The sequence below is a fragment of the Sturnira hondurensis genome, unplaced genomic scaffold (assembly GCF_014824575.4).
Source record: "Sturnira hondurensis isolate 20B ecotype Veracruz unplaced genomic scaffold, ASM1482457v3 Scaffold0004136, whole genome shotgun sequence".
Taxonomy (NCBI): Eukaryota; Metazoa; Chordata; class Mammalia; order Chiroptera; family Phyllostomidae; genus Sturnira; species Sturnira hondurensis.
Window position 1 is genome coordinate 28,839,402 of NW_028076767.1, and position 15,175 is coordinate 28,854,576.

Sequence of the window (15,175 nt, forward strand, 5' to 3'; positions counted from 1 at the left end):
GGAAGCATTTTCTTTCTTTCTTTCTCTTTTGAATGTTTCTTTAATGTTTGAATGTTCTCCAAAATGTATTAGTTTGGCAATGAGGAAAAAGTAAAAATATTGTATGTAAGAAAATACAATTATAACTGTGCTCATAAACTGGAATTCTGAGCCCCTCTCCAAACAAAACAAACCCACAAACAAAAACCCAAAATGCAACTCCATCAAACACTCCTCCATCCTCTACTGCCCTGGAAATAAAGTCCAAGCTCTCCAACCCCGCTTACACTGGGCGCGCCAGGCCCTCGCCAACCTCTCCACACGCCCGCTTTTCCCGTCCTGAATTGCTTACAATTCCCCTCATGCCTCAGGATGTTCTCCTCCTCCGAGTCGTGCCCGCACCGTGCCCTCTGCCTGGAACGCCCTCCTCCGTCTGGCCAAGACCTTCTCATCCTTTGGAGGATGAGAAGAACCTCCGAGAACCTTGCGTCTTAAATCTTAATTGCCCGCGCATAAGACTGCCCCCTCTGCCGCCCCACCCCCCCGACTGTGAGCCCTGTTATAGCACTTGTCCCCTCCTCTCCCGGGGACCACGAGAGCGCCAACCCCGGAGCTGGCAGCCACTTCACTTCCTTGGGCTCCTCCTTCCGTCCTCCCCGCCACTCTGGCAGGGCCCTCCGAGACTAGCCAGGTTCTAACCTCAGAGCGCAGTGGGGCCCGGTGGGTGGGGGTGCCGCACCGTCGTTTGGTGGCGTTGCGGGGGAGGGCAAATAAGCAAAGAACCTTCCTCCCCTCACAGTCTATGTTCCTGTCTTTCCGTCGGAATTGGAGCGGAGCCCTCACAGCTGCTGAGCAGGTGCCCTTCACCAGCCGACCTCCCCCCAACTACACTTATATGACCCGCCCGCCTCCGTTTAGGTCCAAGGACAGGGGGCTGCTTCGTCCAGACCTCCCAAGTCCTTCCAGAGCGCCCGCGGTGGCCGCCTCCTGCCTTTGTTTTTCTGCCAGTCTTGCAGGGGCCGCCACCGCATTCTTTTCTGTTCCTCAGTCCTCCCCTCTTCCGTCTGGCTCGACCCTTGGGTCTCCCGGAGCGAGTAAAATGCTTCCGTGTGCTCTGCCCTACCCTCGGCGCCACGTGGTTGGAAGGCTGAGAGCAGAGCTCTGGTTACCGTCCTGGGTCCACCGCCTGCCCGCTCGGGCGCCGCCCCTGGTGCCACGCCTCTGTTTTCCCCAGGCCCCGCCCTGCAGCCCCGCCCTGACCACGCCCCTTGTGGCCCCCGCCCCTTACCGGTCTTGGAGTCCACCGTGAAGTGGTTCTCTCCATCCAGCACGCTGTAAACCAATCGAGCGCTGCTGCCGTATGTCGGGTCATCCGCATCCGAGGCCATCACCTGCATCACCGAAGTGCCTAGGCCCGGGGGACCAAGCAACACAGGGGTCACCTGAGGCCGCTGAGCTCATCCTTCCCACCCCTCCCTACCCCTGAGGGAGCTGGCTGAGGAGGCCCAGGCTGGAGGTCCCAGAAGCCAGTCCCTTCACAGTCCCCATGCCCACACTGACTCCCACGCACCCTGCTTCCTAACCAGAGGCCTTCCTAGTGACTGGCACAAGGATGAACCTGCATTCAAGTCTCCCTTCCGTGGTTCCCCGCCCAGGACTCAATGGAAGGTGGCCTTTCTGAATCCGTTTCCTCTTCAGCAAAATGGGGAAGACTCTAGTTCTGGATTCACGAGGGGATGCATTCTGAACTCTCAGTCAGATCGGGCTCAGGCAGTCTCTCAGTGGGTGGTGGTCATGGTCATGTTCACCAGTTAAGGTCACAACAGTCAGCATTAGAGCAGTTAGAGCCAGGACTGGCAACCAGACCCCTGATTCCCCAAAGAGGGGTCTTCCACCCACCCCAGCCCCTCTGGCTTTCTCAAGGGAATTCTACCTCCTTCCTCCACACATCCCTCACCTCCCCACTTCCCTCATCCCCACCTCCATCCTGCCACAGGATGGGGGAGCGGGGGCTGAGGAGGCAGCCCAGAAGGATAACCAAGTTCACTGGGGCTCAGAGGCCAGTGTCTCTTGGACCCTGGGGAAGGAGTGTGGCAGTGACCAACTTCCCCTTTGGGAAGCAGCCGGCTGTGGGCCTGGTGCTCTCCTCGCCTGTCCCCACCCCCTGTCCAGACGGGCCCTGCCCCCAGGCACACACTTCTCCTCATGCTCTGCACGTAGGCTGCTGGGGAGAGTATAAATTGGATAAAAGTCCATCAAAGAGCGGCAATTAAGTTATTGATTTTCGACGCTGCCTCATTAAACTGGGAGCTTCTTTCGGCCTGTCCCAGAGATGGCTCTAATTTGACATCATGTTCAATTTGACAAAAGCAGGGCCTGGGACGTGAGGCTGGACAGGACGGGTGTGAGGGTGAGGGTGGGGGAGGGGCTAAGGGGGGGGGGCAGGAAAGCCATGTGGTCCAGCTGAACCTTTCCAGAAAGTAGGGGCCAAGGTGAAAGGGCCAAGAGAGAGCCTTGGGGGCTCAGGATATGACCCAAGGGGGAAAGGACTCAGACCTCACTTGAAGGAGATGCTCTCTTCTGAGTGCCCTGCAGGTGAGGGGGTGGGGCCCCGGGCATGCTGAGGTTTGGAGGGAGCCCTCTGGGGGTTGGTTGGGCTCTCCAGGTCAGCGGGGCAGTGAGCACGGAGGGGAGACCAGCTCACTGCCTGGCTAATGAGCGAGGCTCTGGAAATGCTACTGCAGCAATTCTGCTAAGCCGGCCTGCCGCCCGCCCCTCCCGCCTCCAGCCTGGGGCCCTCGATCATTCCAGACAGACACATGTATTTATTTTTCACTCTTTTGCATTTCTCATTTCCCTCTGGTGTCCTCCCTCCCATCACGAGCCTCTTAAACCTGCCCTGCAATGCGCCTCTCTCTTTGGTGGCACCAGCTCCATGTCAACCAGAGTTTCCAGGAGAAGGTGAGGAAGAGGTTTGGGCAAGCCCCCTCCCTCTTAATGCTTGGTGACCAAGGGTCCCCTGTTTAGGGCCAAGGGAATGATCCCAGGTGTCTCCACCCCCTTATACAAAGAGAAGAGAAAGGAATAAACTATTGAATGCCTCGCTTCACCAGGCACTTACATTCATCATCTCCGATTCTTACAGCATCCCTGAGAAGCAGAATGGGTCCCTTCTAATTACAGGGGAGGAAACAGGTAAAAGGGCAGAAGTGGCTGAGTGAGGACACAGACTGAGGAAGTGGTGGGATTTGAACTCAGGACTCCCTGAGGCCAAAGTCCTTCTGGGTGCCAGAGTCAGTACAGGTACAGTGATTCTGGGGGTGGTGGCCTGATGTACCGAATCACATTCAGTGTGACTCTGCCACTTCTTCCCAGTTTGACCTTGGGCATATCACAAGCCTCCTTGTTCCTCAATTTTTTCACTTGTGAAATTAGGGTGATAGTTCTACCAAACTCTCGGGATCCGTTTGAGAACTCAAACAGATTTCCATGTTCAGCGCTGAGGACAGTGTCTAAACCTTGCTAAGGACACAATAAATGCGGCTTGTTGTCAAATCAGGAGGTGCTGCCAGCCAGCACACAAGGGCACAATCATGCCCCCCTCACAGATACGCTGAATTGGGAGAAGGATTCGTAAAGCATTAGGCTCACAGTGGGTGCTCAGTAAACAGTGGCTGTTGTAACTGCTATGAGAGAGGGTCTCCCTGTCACTCCCCTCTGTCTGTTTCCCCCCACCTCACTCTGGGCAATGCACACTACCAGGCTGAGTGACTCCTCAGGGATAGGCTGCTCTCTCTCTCTCCCTCTCTCCCCCTCCTTCCCTCCCTCCCTCCCTCCCTCCCTCCGTCCCTAGGGGATGATGGAGTCATTTCCCAATCTGGGCTTCTTTACTGCAGCCATTACAGTTAATGCCAAGATGTGGGGATGGTGAAGGGTCAGCGATTCACAACTGGTTCCCCAGGACCCACACCCACTTTCCTCACAAGCCAGCAGCTCCCCAGAATGGACAGCAGGGTGCCAGGCTTGTGGTTGCTGGGGGACCACCTCGAGGTCACCCCCCTAGGCTCAGCAGTCTGCATTTCACGATGCACCGTCACATCCATTCTCCCCTTCAGTCCTCGTGTCATCTCTGCGATGCGACGCAGGGGTGTGCTGGCACAGGCTTAGCCATCAGCCCCAGGAGCTGGAGCAGCAAGGAGGAATGCCCAGCTTTGCAGTGTTTGCTGAATTCCACGGTGTAAAAGCTCCCACCATGGCCAACTTCAAGCTACCAATGTGATATCAAGAGACGCACAAAGTTCCTGAAAATCAGTACTTGGCTCTTGTGAGCCGATATAAGATGATTCCAGTACAATCCCTCATTACTCCCATTTTACAGATGAAGAAACTGTTATGCATAGTGAAAAGTGAAAATGTGAGTTAATGACGAGTAATAATGAAACCCATCATTGTATGTCATTATTTAATGATAATGATAGATGGCGTTTATCAATGATGACTTTGTGCTGGATATTGATAAGCCCCTTATAGATATCTTATGGAATTTATATAATAAAGCCTTGAAGTAAACTCTATTAAGATTTCCACTTTACATATGAGAAAATGGAGGATGAGCAAAGGAATGAAATATTTTGCGCCTTAATTTCCTCCTTTATGAAATGAAGGTGATGGTACCACCAAACTCTCAGGACAATTTCGAGAAAAATAGATTTCCACATTCAGAACCAAGGACAGAGCCTGACTAAATTCTCCTGACAAGGAAACTGGAAGGGCAAGATTCAAACCCAAGTGAATCTGATATCAAAACCCACGTGTAAAAAGCGGGTCAAAGGGCAAGAAGTATACAGAAAGCAAGAGAGGGAAGATTCGGAGGAAGGAGAGGGAGGGGAAAGGCAAGGAGCTGTATTGAGCTTTCTCCCTCCCCAACAGCTTGTTCAAGCCCAGACTTCCAGAAGTGGGGATGCGCTGTTTGCTGTCCATGGTGCTGCAAGCCAGCCCTTCTGCTACCTGAGGTTAAGAGCCAAAGTCCAGGCTAGCATGGTTGCCCACGTGATCTCGGACGAACAGGATCTCAGAGCCCAGGGCTCCATGTGGAATGTTAGATATGGAAAGGCTGGTCCTGGGAGAGCACAGAAACCGGTGGTTCTCAGCCTGGCTGCACATTAGAATCTCTTAGGAGCTATAAAATAAAACTGATGCTGAGCCCCATCCCAGACCAATTCAACAGGGCTCTCTTGGGGTGGAGCACAGGCAGGGGTATTTACAATTCTAAAGTGGTTCTAAAATGCATCCCAGGCTAAGAACTGATGCCCTAGACACACCCCTGATTGGACTTGGTGAGGAAACTGAGTCACAGAGGCTGAATGACTTTCCCAAGGTTACATCATTAGTACGTGGCAGGAAAAGATTTGAACCCAGGTCTGCGTAGCCAGCCTGTCACCCACCAGGATGCACTGTCCCTGTGCTGAGGCTGACATCCAGAAAGAAGCACTGAGTACGATGCAGTGTTCCTCCCAGGCAAAACAGGCAGGAGAAGTCGGACATCCTGAGAGGAGGTGACCCTCATACGTCCATGGAGACTATGTGGCCTTTGACATCAGAGACTTGGGTTCAAATCACACCACTTCTTCACTCTGCGCCTTGGCCGAGCCTTTCCTCCGGTCGGACATATTTCCTCTTCTGAAACTTAGGGGGGTCCATTCTGCCCCTCAGAGATGCTATGAGGGTTCAAGTTGATGGATTTAAGAAGACAGACATCTACTAGGTGCTCCATCAGAGTTATTCCTTCCTCCTCTCTCTGGATGGTCAGAAGGTCTCTGAGCCCAGGTTCCTGGCCTTGAATAGAAGATCCCTGGGCAACAGTATCACAAGGGAGGGGCTTGCCCACCCCTCCTCTCTGGTTTATCTGGGTGGTGCTGACATGCCTCCTCATGCAGCCGGAATCGGAACCCGTCTTGGCTCGCAGGCCAGAATTCTTTCCTTTCTTCTCCCTTAACACTTGCTATGTGTGGGGTCCAACAGAGACCTGAAGTTGGGCTCCAGGACCCTCAGGAGAAGCCCCCGCTGGCTCAGGGAGGAGGTGGTGCTATGAGGATTGGAGACATAAATTCTCATTCCAGCCTTGTCCTCGGCTGTGGGAAAACTGTCTGACCTGACTGGGCCTCAGTTCCCCTTCTGTGAAATGGAGATAAGGCTTTATCTCTCCCGCCTCATTGGGCGAGGGAGACGTCTTAATGAGATGAAAGAGATGAAACACTTTGGAAAAGAACAGAGTCCTCAACCGAGGTGACCAAGTGTCATTATTATGAAGATGTTTGTAATTACGACTATCCTGCCTCTTCCCTGCTCCCTGCGCTGCCCTGCTGGGCCTGGGAAACCCTCGGCTCACATTTAGCTTCTCAAACATTTATAAAAAATGAGTCCTGCCCCCTGCTGCTGCCAGAACTGCTTGGAATGCTTTCTATTAAAAATTAAAAACCACTTGTCGAGTCCCTGGGAATGCTCAGATTACGCAGGAAACAAGCCCCTTCGCCAGCTCCCCCCCTCACCGCCCCCACCGACTCCCTGTTTGATCATCACTTATAATGGGCTCGCCGGGCCGGCCTCCACCCGACTTCCGCTGCCCAGCCAGGGCAGCCTAATGTGGATGGATGATGCACCGGAGATGCAGGCAAGCGGCTGCACCGGAGGGGAGGTCGCAGGGTGGAGCGGGAGGAGGCAGGCCCAGCGACAAGTGACAGAGAAAGAGGCACAGAGGAATGGGCCAAGAAAGTGGGCCACAGACAGACAGACAAGGGACAGAGATTCAGAGAGATGGACAGAGCGACAGTAGGAAGACAGAGATGCCCAGACGAAAAGGGAGAAATTAGGGCAGAGACAGAGAGATGAGGGTTGGAGAGGAAGGGTTACATGGAGACAGAAGAAAAGTGGGGCAGAGAGGATGCGACAGAGAGAGATAGAAACACAGAGATGAAGTTGGGAAGTAGAGTTATAAGGAGACAGAGACAGACGGAGACACATGAAAAGCAGGAGGAGAGTGGGAGAGAGTGGGAGGGGACAAGGAGAAGAAAGGCGATTTTGGCTTGATGGGGTCAGGGCCCCTCTCTGTCACAAACACTTCTCCCAAGTCTCCAGGGAACTCCAGACTCACTCTTCCTCTGCTCGTGGGTCCCAGCCACGGACTCGGCCACGCAGGCAGCTGTTGAGTGTGTGTGTGTGTGTGTGTGTGTCCAGTCTGCCCCCTGCCATTCCAAACGGAGACCCATACGTCTTCCGTTCTCTCTACATTTAAACAGGGTGCTCTGGCCCTGGCTGGTGTGGGTCAGTATTGAGCGCCAGTCCGCAAACCAAAGGGTCGTTGTTTCGATTCCCAGTCAGGGCCCATGTTTGGGTTGCGGGCCAGGTCCCCAGTAGGGGACGCTTGAAAGGCAACTACACATTAATGTTTCTCTCCCTCTCTTTCTCCCTCCCTAAAAACAAATAAATAAACATTTTTTTAAAAGTCACCAAACAGGATGCTCTGGTAAGTTGTCTGGCCACCTTGTTTATCTGGGCCAGTGACATTCTAAGTATCTGCAAGAGTGTCTCTCTGCCAGTTGCAGAAAGCAAAAAAATTTTTGCTTTTAATTCCGTTCCACTCAGTCACCCAATATCTACAGAGCACCCTCTATGTGCTAGACCCTTGAGAGCAGGGCTTCAAGACCCTTTGTCACCTTTGTACCCCCTGCCACAGTGGGCTCAGGGACTGGCACAGAGAGTGTGCTCACGTGTGTTGAGTGATTTGTTGATGGGCAAGACAAAGAAAAATGCAGGCGCACTCCTTCCTGTTCAGATCCCCCGGGCCGCAGGGTACTCCTGGAGGCCAGGGCCGCTGCTCCTATCTGCCACCAGATGGAACCTCCTGTCCCGTCCCCCATCCCCACCCAGGGAGGGGAGAGGCAGTGCCGTTGCTAGGCAAGGAGATATTGTACATATAGATCTTCCTGGACTTTAATTAAAAACATCTTTAGAAGTTGTCTCTGCAGAGGCCAGAGATTGATTCCTGGCTTGGGCCCGAAGGCTGCTGAGCTACACTCTCTCTGGCTGCAGGTGGGACAATCAGAGGCTCCCAGCCTGCCGCTGCTCTGCTCAAATGGGACCCTTGGGGACACACTGCCTCCAGCCTGCCTCCTTTCCTCTCTGCCCCCGGTGCCCCAGCACTGGATTTAGCAATCAGCATGCTATCCCAATTGTATCTCTCCTTCCCTCTTGAACCTCAGTTTCCCCGGCTGTAAAATGGGGGTGTCAACACTTAACCCAAGAGAGTTCCTGGGGTGATGAGATGAGGTAAGGGATGTGAAAGAGCTTTGCAAGCTGTGCAGTCTTGCGCCAGCTAAAGACAGGGTGGCGACTATTTGCCATCCGTGCCGAGGCACGTAGCTCAGATTCCGGTTTCAGGTTCTGGGTCTGGTTCTGGCTCTGTCTTACTCTGGAACTTCAGGCAAGTCACTTTCTCTCTCTCTGAATTTATTTCCTCCTTGGTAAAATGAGGACAGTAATATCTTCTCTGATTATTTTCCAGGATGGTTAGAACAAAGGGAAATAGCTCCATGAAGGCAGTGTGGGCTGATGGCTATTACAATGCAAACTACCATAAAACAGTCTTTTCCCATCTATGCAAGATGCTNCTGGCTTGGGCCCGAAGGCTGCTGAGCTACACTCTCTCTGGCTGCAGGTGGGACAATCAGAGGCTCCCAGCCTGCTGCTGCTCTGCTCAAATGGGACCCTTGGGGACACACTGCCTCCGGCCTGCCTCCTTTCCTCTCTGCCCCCGGTGCCCCAGCACTGGATTTAGCAATCAGCATGCTATCCCAATTGGGATAGCTTGTATCTCTCCTTCCCTCTTGAACCTCAGTTTCCCCGGCTGTAAAATGGGGGTGTCAACACTTAACCCAAGAGAGTTCCTGGGGTGATGAGATGAGGTAAGGGATGTGAAAGAGCTTTGCAAGCTGTGCAGTCTTGCGCCATCTAAAGACAGGGTGGCGACTATTTGCCATCCGTGCCGAGGCACGTAGCTCGGATTCCAGTTTCAGGTTCTGGGTCTGGTTCTGGCTCTGTCTTACTCTGGAACTTCAGACAAGTCACTTTCTCTGTCTCTGAATTTATTTCCTCCTTGGTAAAATGAGGACAGTAATATCTTCTCTGATTATTTTCCAGTATGGTTAGAACAAAGGGAAATAGCTCCATGAAGGCAGTGTGAGCTGATGGCTATTACAATGCAAACTCTACCATAAAACAGTCTTTTCCCATCTATTCAAGATGCTACAATAGAGCACATGGGAAAGTGGCTGTGGCTGAGTCTCTGCCCATCCCAGGCTATTGAACCACAATTCCATGGTCCAGCAACGCCAATCCTACGGTAGATAAGCTACCACATTCTCCTGCCTTTGCTCAAGCAGACATCACTAAGCAAATGTGGCTTTCTCATCTGTTGAGCCTCAATGAAACCTCAGACTCCTTAATACAGCCCTAAAGTCACTACCAATTAGAGCTGACACCAGAAATAAAACTGATCTGCCACCCCTCTGAGGTCAGGAGGCATATCTTGCTAACCTTTGCACCCCCACATAGTAGGCACGAATCTGTGTTTACCAAATTGAAAGCAAATACTTATTTTTTATCCCCTTGGGGCGATATATCAAGTAGGTGCCAATAAATGTTGGCTAAGTTGGGTGACTCATCTTTGCAACCCCTACGGGGCCAAGTACGCGGGAGGCCTTGTAGATAATGGGTGCTAATAAACATTTCTGGATTTAATTCAATTACTTATCTTTACATCCCTGCAATGCCCAGAATAAAGTAGTGGCTAATAGATGAGTGTTGGATCGAAATTCTCATTTCTGGATCCTCCACAGTGCCAAGTATATTGTCTCATACAGAACCGGCACTAATAAGCAGGCGGAGTTGAACTGGGCACAGGAGCCCTATGAGAGCCTCTCGCTGTGCATTGGTCAGGCTTCACACCCTAGGGAAGGGGTCTGGCTCCCCCACGTCAAGGGGTTACCTAGCCCAACTCTTCTCCAGCAAAAATTACTCCCTTGTTGATTTCATCCAGCCCCAAGCCTCAGATTTCCTCTGTTGGCGGATGACTTCCAAAACTGTATCTCTAGCCCTGATCTCAATCCTGACCTTCAGACTCAGAGATCCAACTGTCCCCCTGACAATTCCACTCAGACTTCTAGCAGACATCTCAGTCTCAACCTGGCCAATCGTGAATTCTGGATTTTGCACGGCAAACTCACTCCTCCTGGAGTATTCCCAATCGCAGCAAAGCAGCCGCATCCACCCAGTTGCTCAGGCCAAACACTTCAGCGTCACCCTCATCTCCTCTCTCACGTCCCACATCCAATCCCTCCCACACGCTGTTGGCTCCACCTTCAACATACGCCCCTAACCCGATACCTTCTCACCACCTAGACTGGTCCGAGTCACTGTCACTTCTTGTCCACACAGTGGAAGTTGCCCTCTCACGAATCTCCCTACTTCCAACCTTGCCCCCGACAGTCTGTTTTCCACCTGGTGGCCAACAGGCATCCTTTACAAATACAAGTTGCATCGCGTCTTATCTCACTCAGAGTACAACCGAAAATGTTTCAGTGGCTACAGAGTCTTAAGTGGTCCTGCCCCCGGTACCTCCTGCGACCTCATGGGACACTCTCCCCCTCACTAACTCCTCTCTTCACCGCCACTGACCTTGCTGTTCCTCAGACATGACAAACACACTATGCCTCAGGACCTTTGCACTTGCTGTCCCCTCTGCCTGGAACATTTCCTCCAGCACAGTGGTTGTCCAAGTGTGCTCCCTAGACCAGTGGCATCAGCATCACCTTGGAATTTGTTAAAAATGCAAACATTTCCAGTAGCCTAGACCCACTGATTCGGAAACCCTGGCGGGGAGCAGGCAGGGGAGAAGGGAGCCATCTGTGTTACAACGAGCCCGTCGGTGATGTGGGTGCACAATGAAGTGTTAAAGCCACTGTACCACATGGTCCCTTGGCTCATTCCCTGGCTTCAGATCTTTGCTCAAGTGTCATCTTATATAAAGAAAGGTCTTCCCTGTCCCTACCCGTGTGGCTCAGGTCCATTCCCAGGCAGGGCACATGCCTGGCTTGCAGGTTCGGTCCCTAGTTTGGCACACAAATGGCTGGGGCTTGTACAAGAGGGAAGAGAGGCAACCGATCAGTGTTTCTCTCTCTCTCTTTTCCTTCCTCTCCCTTCCGCTCCCTCTCAAAAGAAATAAATAACCTTAAAAAATAGCACTCCCCCAATACCGGGTGGGGAAAAACTGGGTTTGTAGCTGCGAGTATGGGAAACAGAGTTCATTCTTGTATTATTATTTATTAATCATTGTATTATTTTCCATACAAACAATTACAAATCCACTTTTACCCCACCCTGTATAATTCCCAATTCCCTATTCTTCACAGCATTTATGCCCCTGGGTGTACAGTAGAGTGGTTTATTTATTTCTTTCCTGTCTCTCCACATGTTCTGCACATAGGCTTCCTAATAATCCCCAATACCTGGAACAGTGCGTGGCGCACAGTAGGCACTCATTAAATGTCTGTTGCATGCCTTGACTGGTGTGGTTCAGTGGGTTGGATGTCGTCCCACAAACCAAAAGGTCACCGGTATGATTCCTGGTCAGGGCACATAGGTTTGATATTTCCCTCATTCTCTTCCTCCATCCCTTCCCCTCTCCCTAAAAATACGTAAATAAAATCTTTAAAAAATATCTGTTGCATGAATGAAACGCCCCTCAATGCTCAGAAGGGAACTTGGGGCCCAGAGAGAGGCAGGGACTTGGTCAAGGTCGTGAGGGGAGCCAGGCCTGCTGACAGTCAGCTGCAGGTCGTGCTGGGCAGTCAGTGCCCCTCCTTAAAAGACCGGTGTGCTGGAGGCCCCTGGCACGCTTCCGTTCCCTTTTAAGCCATGAGTGGTTTAATTTGCGAGTGCTGTTGCCTTTCATGTCCCAAGCTGCGTCCCTGCTCCCTCTGATCTCCAAAGCCGCCCAGAACCAGGTGCCCGCTTGTCGGCCCCGCCCCCCTCAGCGTGGATCAGGAGGCCTGGTAATTGTGACTGATGTTCAAAGCCGCCTGGAGTCTCCGCAAGCACCCCGGTGTCGAATTTGCTTCCCTTTCAAAAAGTTGCTCAAATTGAAATAAACTAATTTAATTTCTGCTTCCTCCCTCCCCCTCCTGGGTTGCCTGGCTTGTCTAAGCTGAGTCCGCCTGCCTGACTTTTTCCTGAGTGGAATGTCAGAGTGAGTGGGCTGGGAGGGAGAGGTGAGGCGGAGGTGAGACTCCTCAGGCTAGTGTTTGTGGAGCTGGGGGCTGGCCCTGCCTCCTACTTGCTGGGTGACCTTGAATGAGCCTTGCCCTTCCCTTGGTCTCAGTTTCCCCACCTGTGACACAGAACCCTTGCCACTCCAACAGCCTGGGAGCCAAGCTCAGCAACTTGCCCTGGCACTGACTTGCTGTGTGACTGAGAGCACATTTTCTCCTCTCTGAGCCTTGGTGTTCCCACCTGTTCAATGGGGATGCTACCGTCAGGCCTGCCACCCCTCAGAGTTGAAGCATGAGGGGACCGATGTTGGATGAGTCTCCCAGGTGGATAAGGGGCCGGGCCTCCCTCTGGAGCGCCCACCCGCCCATCCCTGTCCACTCCGTTCTCTATTCAGCAGCAGGGGGCGCTGTCTCAAATGCAAGTCTGCCCGCATCACTTCCTTGCTAAAGCCCTCCCAGGTTCCAGGCTTCCCTCAGGTGCTTGTGGGATATGGCTCCCGCTTCCTTCTGCAGCCTCCTTTCTGGTCTTTTCCATGTAGAAACAGGCAGGTTGGTTTGGGGTGAAGAGAGGGAGGGCCACATTTCTTGGGCCCGAGTTTGAGTTTAGGAGCAGGGCCTAGTGGGCTTGGGAAGTCAGGGGCTTGGGCTACCTCTGACTTGCTGTGTGAGCTTGGACACATCACTGCCCCTCTGAGCCTCAGTTTCCCCCATATGCAAAATTGATTTCTAAGGACTCATTGGGCTCTGACAGTCCAGGCAGTCTTTGCTACTCTCAACTTCCAAGTTCATGTCTCCAGCTCAGACCTGTCCACTGAGCCTGTATACTGAACTGCCTTTTTCAGATCTCCACTTGGCTGGCTTACCAGCGCTTCCCACTTTGCATGTCTGAAACCAAACCCCCGATTTACCTCCATCCTCGAAATCTGTTCGCCCATCACAGCAAATGGAAATCCCATCGCTTTAATTGTCCAGGTCAAAATCTTCGTAGTCATCCTTGAATTTCCTTCCTCTCACGCCTCACATCCAATCCATTAGCAAATGCTTTCAGCTCTACTTTAGAAATCTATCCATGAGTCGACCTCTTTCCAATACCCTCACTGGTCCCACCCTGTTCCACGCCACTATGATTTCCTGCCTAGGTAATTGCAATATTCTCCCCGATGGGCACCCCCACCTAATCGTCAGAGAACAGCCAAGGGATCCTGTTAAAACTAAGTCGGATCATGTCACTCTTCTGGACAAGCTCATCCGCCGACTTCCCAGCTTGCTCAGCATGAAGGGCAAAGCCCTGACTGTGGTCGGCCTGACTGTAAGATCTGGCTGCTTCTCCTCTCCCCTCAGGGACTTGGCATGTACTGTTCCCTCTGCCTGAAATGCTCGTTCCCCAAGGCCCTTGCCTTCACAGCCCTTGGGTCTCTGCTTCAATGTCATCTCAGAGGAGCCTTCCCCAATGAGAGATCTGTTTGTTTACTTGCCTACTGAGCACAGGGAGGCTTGTCTGCCTTTTCATCGCCGTGTCCCCAGTGCCTAGCACATAGTAAGTCTGCATACATATTTTTTTCTTTTAAATGTATCATTTTTAATTTCTTTTAAAACTTTTTGTTTATTTATTTTTAGACAGAGGGGAAGGGAAGGACAAAGAGAGGGAGAGAAATATCAACGTGTGGTTGCCTCTTGCGTGCCTGCTACAAGGGACCTGGCCCACAACCCAGGCATGTGCCCTGACTGGGAATTGAACCAGCGACCCTTTGGTTCGCAGGCTGGCACTCAATCCACTGAGTGCCAACCAGGCACTCAACCAGGGCTGCATACATATTTCTTCAGTGAATGAATGAATGAATGCACTCAAACAGACACATGGCATGTCACATGGGCACATGGGCCTTAAGGTGCCATTTGACCAGCCATGGATGTGCTCACCAGGCACACACGCAGACCTGTGTGTGTGCATGATCCAGTGGCACCCACACTTACACCCTCACAGCCCCCCTGTTCACCCACCATCCCTGGGTGCCCACCATTTTCTCTGGCCCACTTCCTCCTCTTCAGTTCCTAGCAGCCTGCTCATTACCCACCAATCTGCCAGTTCAGCTGAATCTGGGAAAGCTGGGGCTGACGGCACTTCTCCCCAAGCACCCAAATGCCCCTGGCATCTGCCACGTAGCCATAGAGCTGTAAGGCCCAGAGAGAAGTGGCACTGAGCCCTTGGCCACAGCACATCAGCGATGGCACCTGCTCCCTGTCCAACCTGGCTTGTAGGTGCTCAGGTTAACACGGTGGGGCAGCTACTGGCTATGACGGGAGCCCCAGTGCAAGTGGGGCCAGCTGGCTGTGTGAGGGCCCCATGGAGGAAGAGGGCAGGCTCATTCAGCTGTTAGCTTCAGGGTTCCCTGCTGGGCGAACCTGAGTTTCTGAGTGTGGCCACGCCGCAGGTGTTCTGCAGATGGGACTTTCGATGTGTGTGCTCGTTTTCCACACGCACCCAGTGCCCCTGGGTGTGTGTTTGCAGCCTGCCTGGGTGTGTGCACCTGAGTCTGTGTCTGGGTACTCAGCCGTCCCTGTGAACCTGTGTCCCCAGGCAGCTGGACCTGGGTGCCTGGGGCTTCCTGAGGGCCGTGAATGGAGCTGTCTGAATGTTGTTGCACCTGCTTGTGCATGGGCCTGTCTATGGCCACACTCTGGTGGGGCCCGGCTCCAGGATGGTGGCGTTTGGTGTGGCTGTTCCTTGTGTTTGTGTAGGTGACTGTGCGTTCACTCCGTCTATGTAAGGGGCTGTTTCTTGGGCCGGGTTGTAGGTGGCTAGGTTGGGTGTGAGGCTGTGTCTGGTTGTGGGTTTGGGTCTGTGCCCCGAGCTAGTTGTCTTTGGTTGTAGG

At 52.7% G+C, this 15,175-nt stretch overlaps 1 protein-coding gene across 1 annotated transcript in view; it reads right to left on the reverse strand.

Annotated features, from left to right (window-relative positions):
* The window catches only part of CDH22 (cadherin 22), a 70,898-nt gene that overhangs the window by 44,692 nt on the left and 11,031 nt on the right, over nucleotides 1–15,175 (reverse strand). Inside the window, exon 3 of the mRNA XM_037044198.1 lies at nucleotides 1,268–1,387. Within this exon, the coding sequence (XP_036900093.1) occupies nucleotides 1,268–1,387 (120 nt within the window). The remainder of the gene's footprint in view (nucleotides 1–1,267; nucleotides 1,388–15,175) is intronic.